This window comes from Megalops cyprinoides, chromosome 22, assembly GCF_013368585.1.
Source record: "Megalops cyprinoides isolate fMegCyp1 chromosome 22, fMegCyp1.pri, whole genome shotgun sequence".
In the NCBI taxonomy this organism is placed as follows: domain Eukaryota; kingdom Metazoa; phylum Chordata; class Actinopteri; order Elopiformes; family Megalopidae; genus Megalops; species Megalops cyprinoides.
In genome coordinates, this window is record NC_050604.1 from 8,264,693 (window position 1) to 8,283,343 (window position 18,651).

The 18,651-nt window shown below is 46.0% G+C and overlaps 1 protein-coding gene across 1 annotated transcript in view; it reads left to right on the plus strand.

Annotated features, from left to right (window-relative positions):
• LOC118769819 (protein AF-9-like) overlaps positions 1–17,146 on the plus strand; it is a 54,437-nt gene extending 37,291 nt beyond the window's left edge. Inside the window, exons 8-13 of the mRNA XM_036517150.1 lie at positions 10,057–10,129; positions 12,155–12,296; positions 13,097–13,196; positions 13,993–14,064; positions 14,376–14,447; positions 16,872–17,146. Of these exons, the coding sequence (XP_036373043.1) occupies positions 10,057–10,129; positions 12,155–12,296; positions 13,097–13,196; positions 13,993–14,064; positions 14,376–14,447; positions 16,872–17,003 (591 nt within the window). The 3' untranslated portion in view covers positions 17,004–17,146. The remainder of the gene's footprint in view (positions 1–10,056; positions 10,130–12,154; positions 12,297–13,096; positions 13,197–13,992; positions 14,065–14,375; positions 14,448–16,871) is intronic.
• Positions 17,147–18,651: the final 1,505 nt, after the last annotated feature.

Below are 18,651 nucleotides of genomic sequence, written 5' to 3' on the forward strand. Positions count from 1 at the left end.
TATCTGCCAGCACCAGGTACGTGTCTGGCAGTGTGAGTCAAAGAAACCAATGTACCTCAGACAGCTGGTCCAAACCTCCCCCACCCACATTTGACCGTACAGGCCGAGAAAGTTCATCTCCTCATCACAGCAATATTTACATTGTACTTATTAAATAGAGATTACATAAATATTTTGCACTTTTACTACATACACATTGATTTTACTAATATTATTACACATATATGTTCTGTAATTTAATTGCAGTGCCATTACATTTATACATTTGTCAAACAGATTTTTGTTGGTTTTATTTGAGGTGATTGATGGATTGATTCCAATCAGCACCACATTATTTTTGAGCACAAGATTACAAGGATGAAACACAGATGAATGAATTCTTAATCTGCTCAGTTTTAAATTCTCATTTATAATGAGGAGTTAAATATAATTCATAATGTTTTACACATAGCAAAACAGTTCTGCCTTGTGTGCGAATTAAAGATGACTTGGAGATGATTCTGAGGTAATTTATGCTCACACTCACTGATCTGGGAATGTTGTTAGCCTGGTCTGACACTGTTGACCATTCATCTTAAATGGATACACTTATGTTCTCTGGATAGACGTATGTTCTACTCTGGATAAGAGCGTACGCTAAATGCATGTAATGTAATGAAATACAGACTAAACCTACACCAAGTGCACCAAGTGAAATATGTTCTCTTCATGTCTTTTTCTTTGGTTTTGATTCTGCAGTTACTGCTTTGTACAGTCTAATCTCTCTGATTAACACAGACTTAAAAATGTTTACCTCTCATTTCCCCCTGTCATTCTTTGCACCGGCACACGGCTCTGCCCGCACGCGAGTCCCAGCGCCGCCGCGGGGCGACGGACGCCGCGGCCATGATTTACGCGCCGCGAAGAAGGAAATGCCACGGGCGCTGCGCGGGCGTCGTAAAAAAAGAGCGGGCGGGGCCCTGGCTCGAAGAGCCCGCCGGAGGGCCCGGCAATGAATCGGCGCGCCTCTCTGAGCCCTCGCTCTTTCAGCGGGGAAACCTCACACAAAGAGGGAGAGGGCCATTTTATTGGGGGAGAGAGGCTGGCAGGAGATTTATGGCTTTATGGCACTGAGAGATGGTGGCAAAGGGCCCTGTGAATACCTCAGGATTTCCCTTTAATCTCGAACCCTTTAAAAAAAAGAGAGCGAGAGAGAGAGAGAGAGAGGGGTAGGAAGAAAGGCTTTTAGATCTCAGACTGGCCGCGTTTAATTGTCCAGTGCAAAATCTCTCCCCTCTCTGCCTTTCCCAGCCTCCCCCGTCATATCCTGAAGCAGGGATTGTCATGTTCTCTTCCTGTCCTGACTCTGGACTTGGGTGCCGGTGGAGGTTTTTGGGTTTACCCCTTTAGAGCAGCGGGTGCGACGTGGTGTTCGAGTTGTGGTGCTGCAACCTAGAGCTTTAGACGAAAAGAGATAGGGCTCTTTTGAAGCAGAATTTTCATTTCAAAGATCGAGAGAGATCGAGCACTAAAAATAAACGCTCATCGGATCCAAGATAGTTTTCTGAACAGCAGCAGGAGGGAGGAGGATTAGTGAGTAGAAACCCAGATTGAAAAGGCTTGCTCATCTCAAAAATCCGAGGCACTCTAGAGGGTATATTGCAAAAGCTTAAAAGCCTTTATTATGTTGTAGCATCCAAAAAGAAAGAACCTAAAGCGTCAGAATCAGGACAGCAGCCGAGCATCACAGACTTTGGTCACAAATGCGGAAAGGGTCCTGGGGGGGGGGGGCAAGTCATGTATTAGTGTCACTTATCCAGGTACACTAGAGGACTACCGGTCAAAATGTTGCTTTGTGATACATGCATAAAGCTACTACATTGTGCGGGCATTTCTTCTTTGTCTTCCTTTCCTTCTGCCCAGTGCTTGAAAATTAATGTGTGTGTGTGTACTGCGATGGATGTAGCTCTCTGTCAGATGCCACAGTTGTTCACATGGTCCGGACCTGTTGACACAAGCAATTGCTTCCTGCCTTAGGTGCCGTTTTAGCTGGCTCACCTCTGAAGTGACAGGACGGAAGCGAGATGTGAACGCACACACAGGCATGTGCGCGCACACACACACACGCACACGCATGCCAGGGGCTGCTGTCGTACTGATCCTTCATCGTGACATCTGTCACGTCCTGAGGAAGCATCACAGATGTGAAGGACACCTCCCAACCTCTTACAGGTCTGGGTCACAGATGGGGCCTCAAGTGAAGTCCCCACTCATGGGTAACTCTCAGTAAGTACTCGCTCTGCTCTGTAAACCTAATACAGACAATATAAGTATACTATGTGTATAGTAGTTTCCTGGTCCTCTTGGCCCCACAATCAGGCAAATGGGAAATGGGCGTATCCCAGTCTGGCCTGTCCTCTTCAGCCAGGGTGTCCTGAAGAGGAATTTTACATTATTGTTGTTGTTTAATTGCCTAGCAGATGGCCTTGCCTGGGAGAGGGGAGGGTCATACATCTGCAGGGATTACATATCTTTCGCAACTAATCTTTGTTGCAGATTGATACATTTACTAGAGCGAATTCACCCGCAGTAGCTGTGCTGCTGGGGCATTAGAGCAGCCCTGTCTTTAGGACAGCAGGCATCAGTTGCCCCTTTTTCAGATTGATACATTTATTGAAGTGAGTTTGGTCAAACACTGCCACAGATCCCCTCCCCCATCCAGGATTCGAACCCGCGACCCTTCCAGCAGCAGGCAGGCTCATAACGCCTCGCTCCAGGGCTGTCAGAGCAGTCCTGTCTTTATGTCAGCAGGCCAGAGCAGCTCTGGCGAGGGGATTATTAACTTAAGGCCAGCGGAGGCCGTGTGCTGATGACCTTCTCCTCTGTGACTCATCTGAGAGGGCTCCAGCGGGAGCTGTGGTGGTGCAGCGGGGGTGGCGGGGGGGGTGCATAGGCTGGACGGGCTCATGTAGACGGCAGACATTCCTCCGCTCAGACATATGGTATCCTAATTGTTTGGAAATGGGGTGCTACATATTTTCTCCCCTTTTGAAACGCTGCATCTGCGCGCCGGAGATGGCAGGGCCGCGGGCCACGGGTCAAGGAGGCAGCTCGAAGCTCCGGCGGGTTTTCCAGACGCCCCGCCCGGCTCCTCCTTCGTCAGCGTGGGTCGGGATCCCGCTCGTCCGTCCATCAACCCGGTTCCCGTAAAGAAGAAAAAAAAGAGAAGGCTCTCTAAATTGAATAGAATGGATCCGCGGGGGCCGAGCCACCACTGAGGTCTGTTTATTGGGCCCTAAATGATGACTGCTCTGGCGGCTTTGAGCCAGGGAAGACAGGGCCACTAAATCACGGCCGCGGCGAGATTTACGGCGCATCGGAGGGGGGCCGCGGGGGCCCGTGAGGTGCTGGCACAGCTGTGCACGGCTGGCAGGGGCGGGGGGGTGGGAGGCGGCGGCCAGTGAAAGCTCCCGCCTTTGTTCAAACGTGCCCTCTGCTCTGCTCGTGGCTTTTACTGCTGCCTGCGTTTTCATCAGCCAGCAACACAGGACAAAGATTCCGTTACAACAAAGCAGACCTTTGGCTCTCGGGTTTAACTCCTTCAATAAACACGTATGTCTCAGAATGTGTGCTTGAAAACCAGGAAAGTGTGGGATAATCACTGGAGAATCAGGCTTGTAACCATGTTTGTAGGTTGATATTTACCCTGATTTGCTTACATATACAGCTGTATAGAAAAAATGTAGTGTAAAGTGTAAATTGCCTATTCTGAAGACATCTGCTTATCATATCCAATTTATAATCATAATCATTCATATTCCTTCCATCTGTGTCAAGGATTAAGGTTATAGATATAATAAATGGAATGAGTAGGTAAAGGAAACAGACACCTTGATTCCCCTGGAATGGAAGTTCTCTCTGAGGGTTCTTGCACACTTCCCCTGAGCTCCATCCGCCAGTTCGACACGCTGTCCTGATTACTCCCCTTTTCAAACGTTCAAATCACTCTCTGCACGGCTGTGACCGAGTCGGGGCCCTGGATACGAGAAGACCCCGAAGCAGGTCTCCGTAGTTATAGTGCAGCTGGTTCCTAAGGCCTTCCCCCCGACGACCAAGTCCTCAGATAAAATATCACTCCTCCCAAAGAAAAACAATTAAGATTCATGCGCTCCCTGCGAATGTCTGCAGGACTTCACATGCTCCGTAAATTAGATTTCACTTCATTTCCTCCCTCTGTTGGATGGGTATATTTTCGAATGACTAACCCGTTTCCTCTGCCTGGCCCTTCATTTCAGTTATTTTCGCCTAAAGTCCGTGAAACCTGGTTTATAAGCAGGCATAATGACATGTATTCAGGCAAATTGTGTTTCAGCTGAAGTTGTATTGCTGTATGGTACCTGTCTATGTGTTTTCTTAGTGCAACACCATTATTAACCTCATTATTAACCCTCATGTATTTCTGCTGGAGTCTCACCTGCCACTCAGTTTCTCTTAACCCTCTAATGTTGTTAGTTGAACTTTCTTTTTGCCTATATTGTATTTCTTTGTGAATAAATGAGTGAGGCTTCTTGCTAATTTTGTGCCTGTGCTTATTTGTTTTAGCTTACGTTAGAGGAATACGTTTTGGTGCTAGTTCTTTTGTTTGTCCTGTTTTGGAGAGACCGCTACATAGACATTACAGTTGTCGATTGTAAGCAGATCTGGTGTATAGCGAAGGAGGTCAGACTTTAACTTTCTTCAATTTACAATTTTTAGCGTGACCTACTGAGGACTTGTGAGCAAGTCCATGTTACCAGGCTAGAAGTAAACAGTTTAGCTGAGTTTCTGGCTGTGGTTTTTCACACTGGATAAACACACATAGGTCCACATGATTCACTGGGCTTTACGGGAAGCTTATTGCATTTCAGGTGAGGAAGTATACTGCCACAGGTTGTACTGCCTGTGTCAATTTATTGTTTAAATGTCTACAGTTCGCCTCAGGTATGGCTGACCTACAGCTTAGCCAGGTCGGTGGCAGCTCCTCAGGTATGGCTGACCTACATCCGAGCCAGGTCAGTGGCAGCTCCTCAGGTATGTTTGATTTATGGCTATGGCAGGTCAGTGGAAAAACTTCCAGTTTGCCTTAGGTACAGCTGACCTACAGGTAAGGCAGGTCAAGTGAAACACCTGCAGTTTGTCTCTGAGGTGTATCTAACCTACATGCAAGGCAGTGATAAGGTGGCTTGAAACATCAGTGGAATGTTCAGTGCTGGATTAGGTATTCAGATGTATCACCTGAATACAGCATTATCCAGTCACATGTAGGCCCCGGAGGTCACATGTCAGAGGGCCAATGTATGCTTCTCCTTGCTTTCATTCAAGCAGGAGAGAGGGCTTTGAGGTTGTGCATCGAAAGCCCCTTGCTCATATTAATCAAAGGCTATCCAAAAAACAGAACTTTATATCTTGCTTCCTACCTTTGCAACAGTTGCTGTGTTTTCGATGTGGTGGATTAATTCCAGTAATCTCGAAAGCAGCGCAGCTCCTCAAAGTGTGTCCATCACTCCAGGCTGAGCTCTCCTTGCGCTGTGCCGAGAGAATTGGAGGTTTGCTTTGATCACAGAGAGGGAAAATGCATTATGGGATGCTTAAACCTCCCACCTGGCTTTGTAGATCTGCGGATTATGAATCGATAGCTACACGAGCAGATTGCCCACGGAAACGTTTTGTTTTGTCTTCAGTGTTTTAGCCCGCAAGGAGTCTTCTTGCTTTACCAGTGCCAGCTAACCCAATTTTAGAAGAGCACCATAGAAGTGGAAGTGGCTCCTTTTGTATTCTCTGCCACAAGCGCACACCTGAAAATAGCAAGGCTTCATTTTTCTGGCTGGCCACCCTGTTGAGTTGCATTGAAATGTCAATGCCAGTACATTTTGACCTCTTTCTAGGGGCACAAGTGGTGACAAATGACGGTCTTCCTAGTAGTCCTTCCTTCCGTAGTCCTTAATTATGTGAACCAATGGTGTTATAATGTGATGATCACAAGGTCATAACGTAATAATTTCTCACTCAGACACTTGAACAGAAGTATGTTCATGTTCCAAAAATGTAGAATAAATCTGTGAATGTGAAATATAAGAGTAGATTATGAAATAAATTCTGTTACTCCACACTGGCTAGTCCTTCTAAAGGTGCGTTGTGGTTTGGTCGGTGGGTTTTTTTTAGCTGCTAATCGAGCACCAGGAGTAGGCTGCCCTCCAGCCGCCTTTCCAAGCGGCTAACCCGAGGTGTCACGTTTTTCAGGGCATCTTTTGTGTCGATCCTAAAAGGTAATGTGCCATGTGACAGCGTTGTGACTGCACAGGCCAACCTCACACCCCCTGCGAAGGCGTGGTGGGAGGACGAGTGGGGAGTCTCAGAGCGACGGCGCACCACGCGACTAATGGATAGAAGGCCACAGCTCGCGGCGTGGGTCCTTTAGGAGCGGGCGGGGCAGGTGACAGGGAGGGAGCTCTGATTTACGGCGGGGGACACCAGGCCCTGAGCACGGTGTCGGCTGGACGCCCAGGCGCTCAAACGGCCCGTAAAGTTCAGGGGGAGAGAGAGAGGGTGTTTTGCGCCCGCTCCCCCAAACCCTGTTTAACAGGAGCTCCAACAGGAGGTTTATCACCCTCATCTGAGTTTTTAGTGACCCCCCCCCCCCCCACCGCCACCACATCTGGAGATATGCACATTAACACCCCCCCCATACCCACACACACAAACACACACACAAAATCTTTGTGTGGTCTGCATTTAGTATTCTGATTTAACCCCCATATTCAGATTGGAAAGACTAGAATTCATCAAAGCTTTGATTGCTGAATAGTCATAGATAATTGTCTAATTTCAGTTTTTACTAGCTGTTTCAATTTAGAAATGGTATGATTTTTCTAGGGTGCATCGTCTTCAGATTCTGTTTGTGTGTGTCTGTCTGTCTGTATATGAGAGATCATGTATGTGTGTGAGCAAGAGAGAGGGAGAGACACCGTGTGTGTGAGTGTGCGTGTGTGTGCGTGCGCACATATGTGTGCGTTAGCTTGTGTGTGGAGGAGACAAAAGATTCCTCAGATATTTACACTCTCATACTCCTCTTTCTGTCTAAGAACTCGCTCATGAATCCCATTACACCATCTGTAGCGTATCAATAAACCATCAATGCGTTTATCAATAAAAATCACCCGGTTGGTTTCTGTAAGTAAAGAACCTCAACATCCTTATTTCTGAGTACAGTTTCCTGGCATCTTGTGTGGTTACGGGGCTTTGGTTATCATCTGAAACGTTTCGGCCTGTCCTCTAACGAATCTGCTGCACTGCGGTATTTGAACATTTGCTAAAATTTTATTTTATGAATTGGGAGAGCTGAAACTATGAGTATTGTGCCAGAATTCCAGCAGTGTTTCTCAGCGAGGTCATTGGAGAAGAATGCAAACAAATGAATTCAGATCAGCTTCAGATTTCTCTCTGAGATCCTTACCAGAAGGGATTATCCTCAGTAGTAGCTTGTTGGAAGTTGTGTTTAATTATTATTATAAATAATGATTTTAACCGTAGCTTCAAATGAAAATATGCTACGGTTGGGCTGTAGCCATGTGGACATTCCATTTGTATCAATGCTTCTGTTCTCTTGGTTTGATTTGGCCAATAATCACACACGCATGTCATCCCCTGGCCCAGCCCTGCTGTTTGATGACAACCAGCTCCTTCAAAAATTGCATTTTCAGTTTTACGGTTTTTGCTTCAAAAACCCCTGGCTGAGGATCCTCTGTCATGGGTTGGCTTTGGCCTTTTGGTAAATGTTTGTCTGTTAAACATGCTGAACAGTTCATGACATATCCATGCTCCATTTGAAAGACTTGATGTAAGATTAGCATGCTCACATAAGAGTGTTGTTAATGCTTACATGTACAGTTCCCCAGGAGTCTCTCTGTTTATTCTATGGCTTAATTAGTCTATCCATTTGAACATAATTAAGCTTTTGCTGTGCATCTAACCTAAAATTCTGTGAAAAAAAAAAATCACATGCAGACATGCTTGCGAACAGAGTGGCAGTCAGCTTAGCCTGGCTGTCGTACCTTATATAAAGCAGGTGATTTTCGGTAGCCTATTGCCTCCACAGGCTGTTTGGACTCAGCGTTTCAAATCTCTTCCATATGTTTCTGTGAGCGTTAACAATGTTAACAGGATCCGCAGTGCTGTTAATTCATTCTGCCTCCTGTTGAGGAAACTGGTCTCCAGGGTCTGTGTGGTGATAATATATTATATGTGGGTGCAGTGCAGCTCTTGCAGTTATTCATGTTGGGGTGTTGACTGTCTTTTTTTGTTTGACACATTCGCAGCGGAAGTGAAACATATATCTGAATTTGTGAATTAATTCAATTTCCACGTAACTGACCCTATTTTTGGAAAACATTTAATACGTATATAATGTGTTTTATTCAGTCGTGTTGTGGAATTGTTTTGAGAGTGCACAAGACAGCATTCAAAGGAATGTGTACCAAATAGAATAAGCATTATTTCTGTAGTTCCCGCTCAGTATAAAAGCATTGTTTTGATGTCAGTAAATAGACATTTTTTATGAACATTTAGTCTCCTATTACATACATATGTTAAGCACCAAATCAATATATTTATTTATTATATTATATATTCTAATTATTTGTTGTATTATAAAATATAAGTTCCAGTAGAAGATTATAGCATATTATTACTGAACTACAATACTGACTTTTCACCGTAATATGTGAGGCGTATTTCAGTGTTAATTGCTGGATTCTGATATATGGCGTCTCCTCCTACAGGGAGCAGGTTGTTTTCGGCAGTGGCTATTGTAAGTAGATGACGACGATGATGACAGATGGTCGGCCGAGGTCGGGGTGCGCAGTAAATCTTTCGAAACCCCAGAAATGAATCACGGATTTAACAAGCCGCCGTCGGGTGGCGTTGGTGGAAGCCAATCAGATCGCTCCCTCTCAAGCCGCCAGGCCAGCATCTCTCGGCGTTCTCTTGTTTTACTGCTTTTAAATCTTAAATCGACTCCTTGTAGCCACCACAACAGAGGTGGGTTTAAAGGTAGCAGGCGAAGTGTGGGAGGAGCCAGAGTCAGGAGGGCCAGTGGAGGGTGTTGTGGCACGACTGTCATTCTTTGCACCACAGGGGGGGCAGGGGGGCTCCTAAACCCACCTCTGCTGGGGGGGTCAGAGAGGGGCCTGATTTATGGAGGGGAGGGCAGTAAGGACAGCTAAGGCCATCAAAGCCACCTGCATGGAAGACAGCCTGGAGATAATGGCGGTGGTTTATGGCCCGGGGAAATTGGTACCATTCCTGCGGTAAGCAGCGCACCATCATTGTTCGTTCCGTCGCCCTCCATGGGGTGATTTAACCTCTGCGGGTTTACGACCTCCCCCCCAGCCCCCCCGTTGTCATGGGAGCCACCCCGCCTCCCATTGAGGGACGTCCCAGGGAACAGCCGGTGCATGTGCGGAAACACCGTGGTTTGAACACGTTGAAGGCATTAGCGCATGTGTGCGCTGGTTTAGGTGCTCTTTCCATCAGGGGTGTTTCTGTATGGGGTTCTGGGGCACAGATGAGATGCCATTGATGAGATGAGATGGCTCCGCAAGAGCTGTTATCCGTCCATATGAAAATCTCAAGAGAGGCCACTCCCGGCAAACATGCGGTGCATTGACTTGATTCTGCCACGTTCATAGCCATAGACGGCTCACAGAATGTTTTGCATTAGCTGTTACACTCCTCTTTTGAAGCTCTGATCCTAATCTCAGAGCCACAGATTAAGAGCAATGGGGTCTCGTTCATGCAAGGCAGAGTTTCAGAAAAGCAAACCTGTCATGTTCCCACAGTGCCTCACCAAAGCAGAGCAAACGTTTAGCAAACGTTATGAGATCGTTTGAGCAGCACTCCAGATAAGTGTGGACATAGGTCTGAACCAGCCTGGTCCGCCGGCGTATGGGGGAACACTGTCACTTTCAGGAGGGGGGGGGGGGGGGGGCCCGGGGTGGGGCGGGTATTAATGTGCTTTTTGTTTCTCTCCCCCTGTCCTAGTCGGAGCAGCCAAGCCCTGCTAATTCCAGCTGCAGCTCCAAATCCGGCTTCGCCCCCCCGCACAAGCGCCAAGGTGGGTAACGCGTCGTAACTCCACATCTCTCGCCAAACACCTTCAGAATACCGCGAGTGCGGGGAGTCTCCCATGGCACTCCCACCCCCCATATGTGAGGCTGGCCTCGTTCTGCAGGCCCCACGCACCTCCTGTGATGACCATGTCCTTAAATAACATAAGTGTGCATGGACGTGTATCACCCCTAACTGCAAGGAAGAGTGTTGCTCGCTACCTGCCCGCTCCTTACATAACGAGAAATGTTCACCATGCATTCATTGACAGTTGAGGGGGTGAATCAACTGTTTTTTGATTTCTTAGCATTATCTCCTTTCAAAGCACCAAATGTGTTGTCAGGCCTGATCATTGGCTAGGATTTCACCAGCTCTAAAGATGGGCACTTGTCTTAATTCTTAACTAAATTAGCAGGGCACTTGCTTCTGATATTAGAAAATGGAATTATATATTCGTATTTTCTTTAGAAAGCTCTCCTTTAGAAAAATGCGTACTTCCTTGAGAAAAACAGAAAAAACTTCCCTTACACAGATTTAGAAAAGCCAAACTCTAATTGTGTAATCTTGTCACTGAACAATTCACATGCTGGTATTGCCTTGGAATCAGGTTGCAATCGGCCCTGTTTTAAAAGGGCTTTGGCAGCAAAATGCAGAACAGCACAGCTCCTTTGAAAACACTGTAAAACTCCAAGCGGCGCAGATGGTGAGTGTGACTCCGGAGTGGGGCGACTGACTCAGACGCGTAAGCGGAGCGGAACAACGCCGGGCCGAGAGAGGCCGCTCCGAGACCCGCTCCGAGTACCCAGAGCCGCGCGAGCCACCGCGGAGTATCAGGTGTTACAGAAATGTGCACGAATGCATTTTCGCCCGCGTCGGGGAAGCTGCCCGGAGTAAGCGATACTCGTATCGAATGGATTAATTCCTTTAATGGCATTGCCCTCTGCTGAGAGAGCTGGCAGGGCGGATGTTGACGTTGGTGTTGGTTTTGCGCTCGCAAAAATTTACGTTTCCAAATGAGAGGCGGTTAATGTGTCGCAAGGCCCATTTCCAGTCAAGGGGGGTTGATTTACTGAAGAATACAATGATCACTATGGCCTGTGAATTGCAACAGTGTGTTTCTGTTATGGCTGGAATTTACATGTTGCGCATTATTTATTCGCTTTCCAGATACCCTTGTCAAGGATAACATGTACTGGTTTCGCATGAGTTTTCCAGTCATACAGCTGGACATTCACTGGGGCAATTCAGATTAGAAACGTTGCTCAAGGGTGTAATGGCCCCTGGGATTTGAACCTGGAACCTTCCGGTTACAAACCACCACACCACACTGTTTTAAAGTGATGGTGGTATTTTCTGGAATAAAATCCTCAATCTATGAACAGTATAATTTTGCTCAGTGCAATGCTATTTGGATTAAAAATTTTTAAAAGGTTTAAAAAAAAAAAAAAAATATATATATATATATATATATATATATATATATATATATATATATATTAAAAATTTCAGGGAGATATATATATATATATATATATATATATATATATAAAATTTCAAGGGGAAAATATGGTGCAATACATTTATTTTTTCTGTTACATTATTTTTTGTTCCTATTTAGTCAGGAGTATGAATAACTGGAGGGCACACTGATGTGAATGTGGTTAAATAACTATGAGGTTGCTTTGGTTGACATGTAGGATGCTTCCTCTCTGATTATGTAAAATTCCTGTTGACAAGCGTAAGCATTACTTGCAGTGACAATGATCGCTTTTTATTCGGTAAGATTCTCTGGGACTGTTTCAGAGTGTCAGAAGGTATTCCCTTTTCCAGTGTATTTGAAGATAGAATCCTTTTACTGTATCACCCAGGAGCAGTGTTATAAATAATCAGTAGTCATAAGTGATAATGGTGACATGGTCAGGATGGACTGAATTATTTGGTTCTCTTCCCTCTCTCTCTCTCTCTCTCTCTCTCTCTCTCTCTCTCCCCCCCCCCTCCCTCCCTCCTCGTGTCTCCTTCACCGTCCCCTCAGCCCGGGATCCTCTGCGCTCCATAATCCGGGACCTGCACTCTGATGACAACGAGGAAGACGAGTCGGAGGAGGACGATGACAGTGAGGCGCACTCTGACCTGGAAAGGCCGCTGCACTCTCACCTCACCCATCGGCACCGACGGTCAGATCCGCCGCCTCGGACCTCGCCTCCATCACAGTGATGGCCTGTCACTCTGGCCTCGTTGTATTAAACAGATTCACTGTGCTGCACTACGTGCTATATTGCATACATAGAAGAGTCCAGTACGCAGCTGTGCCAGCACAGTCTGTGGGGGGAGAGTTGGAAGACTTCAGTCATGTGTTATACGATATGTTGATCGTTTACTCCATTTAAGGCCGGTGGTTTTTACGTGTTGTGTCATTTCCTTCAACGGAGCTCCAGTTTCACGAATACTCCTAGATCATTTCACGTTATTTGCTCATAAAATATCTTTGCCAAAGCTTAAAACACTAGGAAAGTGCTTTTCCACTCGCAGGCGACCCATAAATCGATCAGGTTCTGTTAACCTAATTTAGCAGGCCGATTATAGGCATCGCCCGCATTTGGTGAAACTGACATAAGTTTGGTTTCTGTGTGTGTGTGCTGAGGTAACATTTCTGTTAAAATCCTTCATATGAGAGGTTTTTGCATCAGGTATGGAAGTATTTAGTGGGGAGATCCAGATGGACCCACCGGGGGCCCTGAAAAGCACTTTCTTTAATGTTATCACCAGGCATTGTGTAGTACACAGTGACGCCCTATCCCTGCATCTTACATAGGATGTCCACTCTTTTAATTGTGCTCCAGCTCCATCCTGAAGGGCAGCTTGGCGATTGTCCTGATTAGCCAGGAGTGCTATGTTGAGTAGGGGTTGGTGTTGTGCATAGTGTGTGATTGATGGTGGAGGGGTGTTGATTGATCTGTGCTTTTCTCTCTGACAGGGTGAGCTTGAGTGACGGCAGCCACAGTGAGAAGAGCTCCGCCTCTTCACCCTCCCTGTGGAACGACCCTCCCACTTTACTGAAGGCGAGCAATAATCAGGTGAGAGCGAGGGCCCTACAGCGGCTCGGCCGGTTTACCACGTCAGCTGCTGAGACATCACCCTGGCACTCTGAGCATAAAGAGGTGTCTCTTACAAATTGGGATCTCGAGTTTGGCCACACAGTAAATCTTAGGACCTTGGAATCTTAGGCTTGGAACCAGAGGGCCTTGAGCTCAAACCCCAGATGAGGGCATTGTTGTTGAATTGTGATGCAAGGGACCTGGATCAGCATCGCTGTTATATCTGTGTAAGTGACTGATATAGATGCTAAACAGTACAAATAACCCTGGATAAGGGCATCATCCAAGCAATAAAATGAATAAATGGCAAGAACTGGCTGACACAACTCCCTGCAACACAGTGGGACCCACACTGACAAAAAGACATTTCTTTTCACTCTGCCTCTACCAAAACGTTGGTAGCAGTGGAGCTGACAGGCAGAGTAATCCATTGCTCTAGATTTTTAGAATGAGTACAAGGGGGAGGAGGAGGAGGAGGAGAAGGATGGGGCAGGGCCTGGGGGGTGTTTTTATGCAGAACAAATGTTCCACTGGGTTTTTGTTTACCACCACTGTGACAGCTGATCGTGCAACTCCAAGCAGCTGCAGATCAGTAATTATGTTTCAGACACAGCGTCTGGGAAGAGAAACTCTCTCATCGGTGCTCTTAATTAATTAGCATTTCTGTTTCCCCAGCGCTCACGCCATTCATAAGTAACTGTGTGTATAAATAATGCCGCGTAGGGCTGAGCCCGCTTCCCTGCTGTCGATGGCTCAATTTGCTGCCGTCTCGTAGGTTCTGGAAGGGAAGAGTCCCGTGAAGCCGGGGAAACTGGAAAAAATAACAAGAAGTGCAGACTGTGACAAGGTAAGCTGGAGAGGTCAACCACATACCCTTCTATTGCTTGAAACATGGTTTTTGATCCAAAACAAGACATATTTCAAATTTGCCTATGAATGTTTACATTTAACAGTATTTTAGTTGTATGGGAAAATGTCGCAGGTGATCGGCATTACAATTCAGCAGGGAGAGTTGAGAGAGGTCTGTTCAGCTTTAAAACAGACTGACCGTGTAGACCGGACCCTTTTAGACATATGAGAGATAGAGACAGGGGGGCGGGCCATGTCCCTGTAGGACGTCCCGTGATTTGCTATGCTCTGCTATGCTCTGTGTTGCAGGCCTACCTGGATGAACTGGTGGAGCTTCACAGGAGGCTGATGGCGCTAAGGGAGAGGCACATACTGCAGCAGGTGAGAGTCCGCCGCGCACTGCGCTGCGATATCCGCACCTGATTGAGGAGACACGCCCCTCTCCCCTTGCCGAAGCCAATCAGATCGCAGCAGAAGGAAGCGACGGGTATCTCTCGGACCGGTTGTTGATGATGAAACTCTCAGCGCTGTGGCCGTCTGCTGTGGAGCCTGGGAAGAACTTCCCCACAGGCATGCGTGTAGCCAACGCAAACATGCAGAATTAAGCAGGGAAAATCTCTGCCCCTCTCTGCAGGGCTCTTCGTCCTACGATATGAGAGATGGAAACAATTAAATCCAGGCCCCTTGCATTTCCTGAGACCACAAACTGGAAAAATGTAAAAAAAAAAAAACTCGGTCTTTGAGAGCCCAATCGCGTAGATTTGTCCGGCACAGGGAGTTCTATGTGAAAACAAGGCCGGGAGCTGTTTACGTCCTCTACAAAAGAATCTTGCGTGGGCGTCAGTGGCATAGATAAATAATTTGAAAAAGACATGAAATTTAATTTTAGCCTGTTTCCTATTCCTGTTTTATCGCACCCGTGTATCAGCAGGTCTTAAGGTACAGTCACGGGGCCTGAGTCGCCATAATGGGCCTCTGGGTTTTCTGGCCCGTTTTAGGGGTTGGGGGGCGCTTTTCCAGACAGAACCCAGTTCTGGGAAACACCGGTCAGACCTGGGGTCCTGCCACAGCGCAGTCTCTTTTCTCTGCAGAGCCATGCTGGACTCTCGCTAACTATGGAGAAGGTGAATTTCAATGCAGAGGAGAGATTCAGTATAACCCCTTTGTAAGGGTAGTGGGTGGGGATAAACTAGCTCTCACGGCACGTGGTTATGGTGAACGTCTTGCCTTAGGTCGCCGTTTGTGAAGTGTGGGGGGATGGGGGGGGCGGTGCATAGGTTAGCATTCCATTGAGAGCCTCTTAACACAGAGTTCTCTCCCCTCACTGATCCCAGCACTCATGAAAGGTATCACCTGTTTGCTTTTGCACTTGGTCCAGCACTGTTTCTAATTTCAAGCCTGCAGATTTCAGTGCTGTGATTAATTTTAGCTCGGATTGCCGGGGATGCACCTCCCAGTTATGCCTTTCATTCTGAAGGGGAGTATTTTCCCAGCCTGGCAGCACCCAATAGCAGAACAGCACTGAAAGCTTTTGTTTATTATTGTGATAATAATTTGACAGATTTTACTACCCAGAGCGACTAACAATGTCATATTGATGGACTGCACATTAAAAATTAACTCAGGAGGAACGTGAACATCATGAATACAAAAACAGAACAGCCAGTAACACAGTGGGCATCGGTCTTAACTGTAGTAAAATCTGCAATCAGTAACTATTTTACTATGCAGAAAATGTTTAACGGATCTTGCGAGGAGCAGCATAACTTGATGTGATGATATTAACATGCACATAGATAGCCTAAGGAAGATCCATTAGAGCAACACCTCCTATCATCATACATGCTGACAGTACCTTACAGTAACTATAAGAATATACAGTCCCAGTCAAAGGTTTGGACACACCTGATTATGATAATGGGAAACAAGCATTCAAAGACTTTTTGATCAAAAGACTTATGCTTAAATGCTTGAAATTTGTTTCTTAGACGCATATAAATAGTTAACTTGATGCCTCTGTGTTAAATACTTTACATTTTGTTTTATTTAAAAAATTAAAACGTTAAAATTTAAATTTTTTGGGGCTACTTTGAAGAATCTGAAATAGATAAGAGTTTTGATTTGTTTAACACTTTTTTTTGGCCACTGCGTAAGTCATAATACTGCATAATAATAACCATTTCATGCTCTTGATGTCTTCACTATTATTCCAAAATGTGGAAAATAAAACTTTTGTGTCCAAAAGTGTCCAAACATTTGACTGGTACTGTAGTTTATTGGTGGGAACAGGCCATTGTTAGGCTAGGGTCATCATTCTGCCTCTAGTCAAAAGTGTGTCTAGCGCTGTGTCAAGCCTGCAAGCCTGATCTTGAGTACTCTCAGGGTGTCTGCTTCTACTATGACTGGTGGTAACTGTTCCACAGATTTATAAGCCTCAGAGTGAATTGATTTCCTTCTAGATAGTCTTGTTGTGCTGACAGAACCCATTTTGAAATAGGGTCTGTGGTAGACCTTACACACTATATCAGATTTTATACAGGGTTTGAAGTGATCAGGGGTTAGGTGGTAGACACAAGATATCAAGGTTGTGGGAACCAAGGGGAGTTTTTAGTGAGTATTGGAAGATACTGAGTGATTTTGGAGTTCTGATGGTTGTAGGCAGCCCGTTTCACCACTAGGGGGCCAGTGAGGTAAATTAACGAATTTAGCTGGTGTGGCCACGGAGTCAAGTAATCTACCTTCAGTCTCTTTGTTGATTCGACTGTTGTTTCTAAACCTCCTCGTTTTTCCCGCACGCTCTTTCAGATCGTCAACCTGATCGAGGAGACCGGACACTTCCACCTCACCAACACGACCTTCGACTTCGACCTCTGCTCGCTGGACAGGACCACGGTGCGCAAGCTGCAGAGCTACCTCGAAACGTCGGGAACGTCCTGAGGCTTCCGGGGCAGCCGGCCGCGCCGCCGCGGGAGGGGGAAGGGGAGCACCAGGAACTCGGGACTAACCGTTTTTACTTTCTCGTCTTTTTTACTTGAAATTTTTTTTGCTGCAATGCAACTGACCTGCCAGGTCCCGAGGGTCCGCCAACCTCTCAGGTGTACCTCCGCGCCACCTTCAGCTGGAAAGCCTGTACAAAAACAGAAAAAAAGGAAATGGGAACCCAAAGACCGAAAGTGGATTGTGGTCGTTTTGTTCCATGTGTCTAATGCATGTCTGTGCGATGATTCAGCTTCAGGTATCGGACCCTGAGTATAAAACTGCACTAGGCCATTTTGCATCTCAGCAACAGAAACATCTGAATCTCTGCTGTAGGAAATGTGTGCCAGGTGACTTTGGCCCAAGAACAGGCGATCTTATTCCCTCAGCAATGAATTAGGTGGTGGTACACTGTCACAGATTAAAGACACTACATGAAGAAACTACAGTTTTGTACTAATGTACACGACAAGCAAGATGAAGCAATGTGAGAACAGCTTTTGAGATGATAGCAAAAATGAATTGGTAAATAAAGAATTACTTTTCCCACAGTTTTGTATGGAAAAAAGAAATTACTTGAATTGGATATTCAAAACCAGATATCATAACAAAGAACAGCTGCTAATGAAATATGAACGCATATGTTAGCATTCATCTGGTGAGAGTGGTACAGCTAGGCCTGGTCACATGACCATGAAGCGCAGTGTCATTGGTCTGCAGTCATGTGATCCCAGCTCAAGGGAGGAGCCTGGGCCAACAGTAGGAGGGAAAACCAACCTATCCTGGAACTGATAGGGTAAACCTATTCTTACAAGTGTAAGACACTTTTTTGTAGAATGTTGTCCTTTTTTTATCTGTTAAGACTTATTTATTTCGTGTATCTGTCTTCATTACATGGAACTCCATGGCAGTGGAAATTCTTACATTGGACGCTGCATTGTTTGGTTTTCGCTGGTTTTGTGGAACCAGGACCCACAGGAAGTCCAGCGCCCCCTTCTCACTGCGGTGAAAAGTGCAGCTGAGCTGCCGCCCCCCGGCGTGTGTTTGTTCGGAAATAGTTCATCGGCAGACGTGAGCTGAACGGCGCTGTATGTGAGGTGTGTGTGAGTTGTGTCCGAACACGCCTTTTCATATTACGCTCCAGTGTGTCGCCGTGTATAGCTCATGTCAGTGCCTTTTTTCATTTCTCAGCCCAAAGATGTTTGTTTTGTTGTTTTTTTTGTATAAATACCAGTGCGTACTGTTTATATGTACATATAAACTCTATATGTGACAGAGGTGTCGTCTTTCATTTTTTGGAATGTATCTTTAGAGGGGCTCTGCACTCTGACCTCTCTCCAAATCGTTATTCGCTTTACGAAGAATTTGTGGTTTAGTTCCCGGTTGTGCAATGGTTAATTGGGGATCATGTGATCAAGGGAAAATAGTGGCAGCTGAATGGTAAGTAGCGTTTGTTTTCCATTTCCTTCACCAGTGTTGTGGTATGCCCAAGGGTTGTGACCAGGAAAATGGTGTCATGACTGGACAAGGCTATCAGAATTTGCTTTGGCATTTGACGATTAGCTTACCACTCTAGTCCAAATGAGTCATTCTGTCTTTCTGTTCAAGG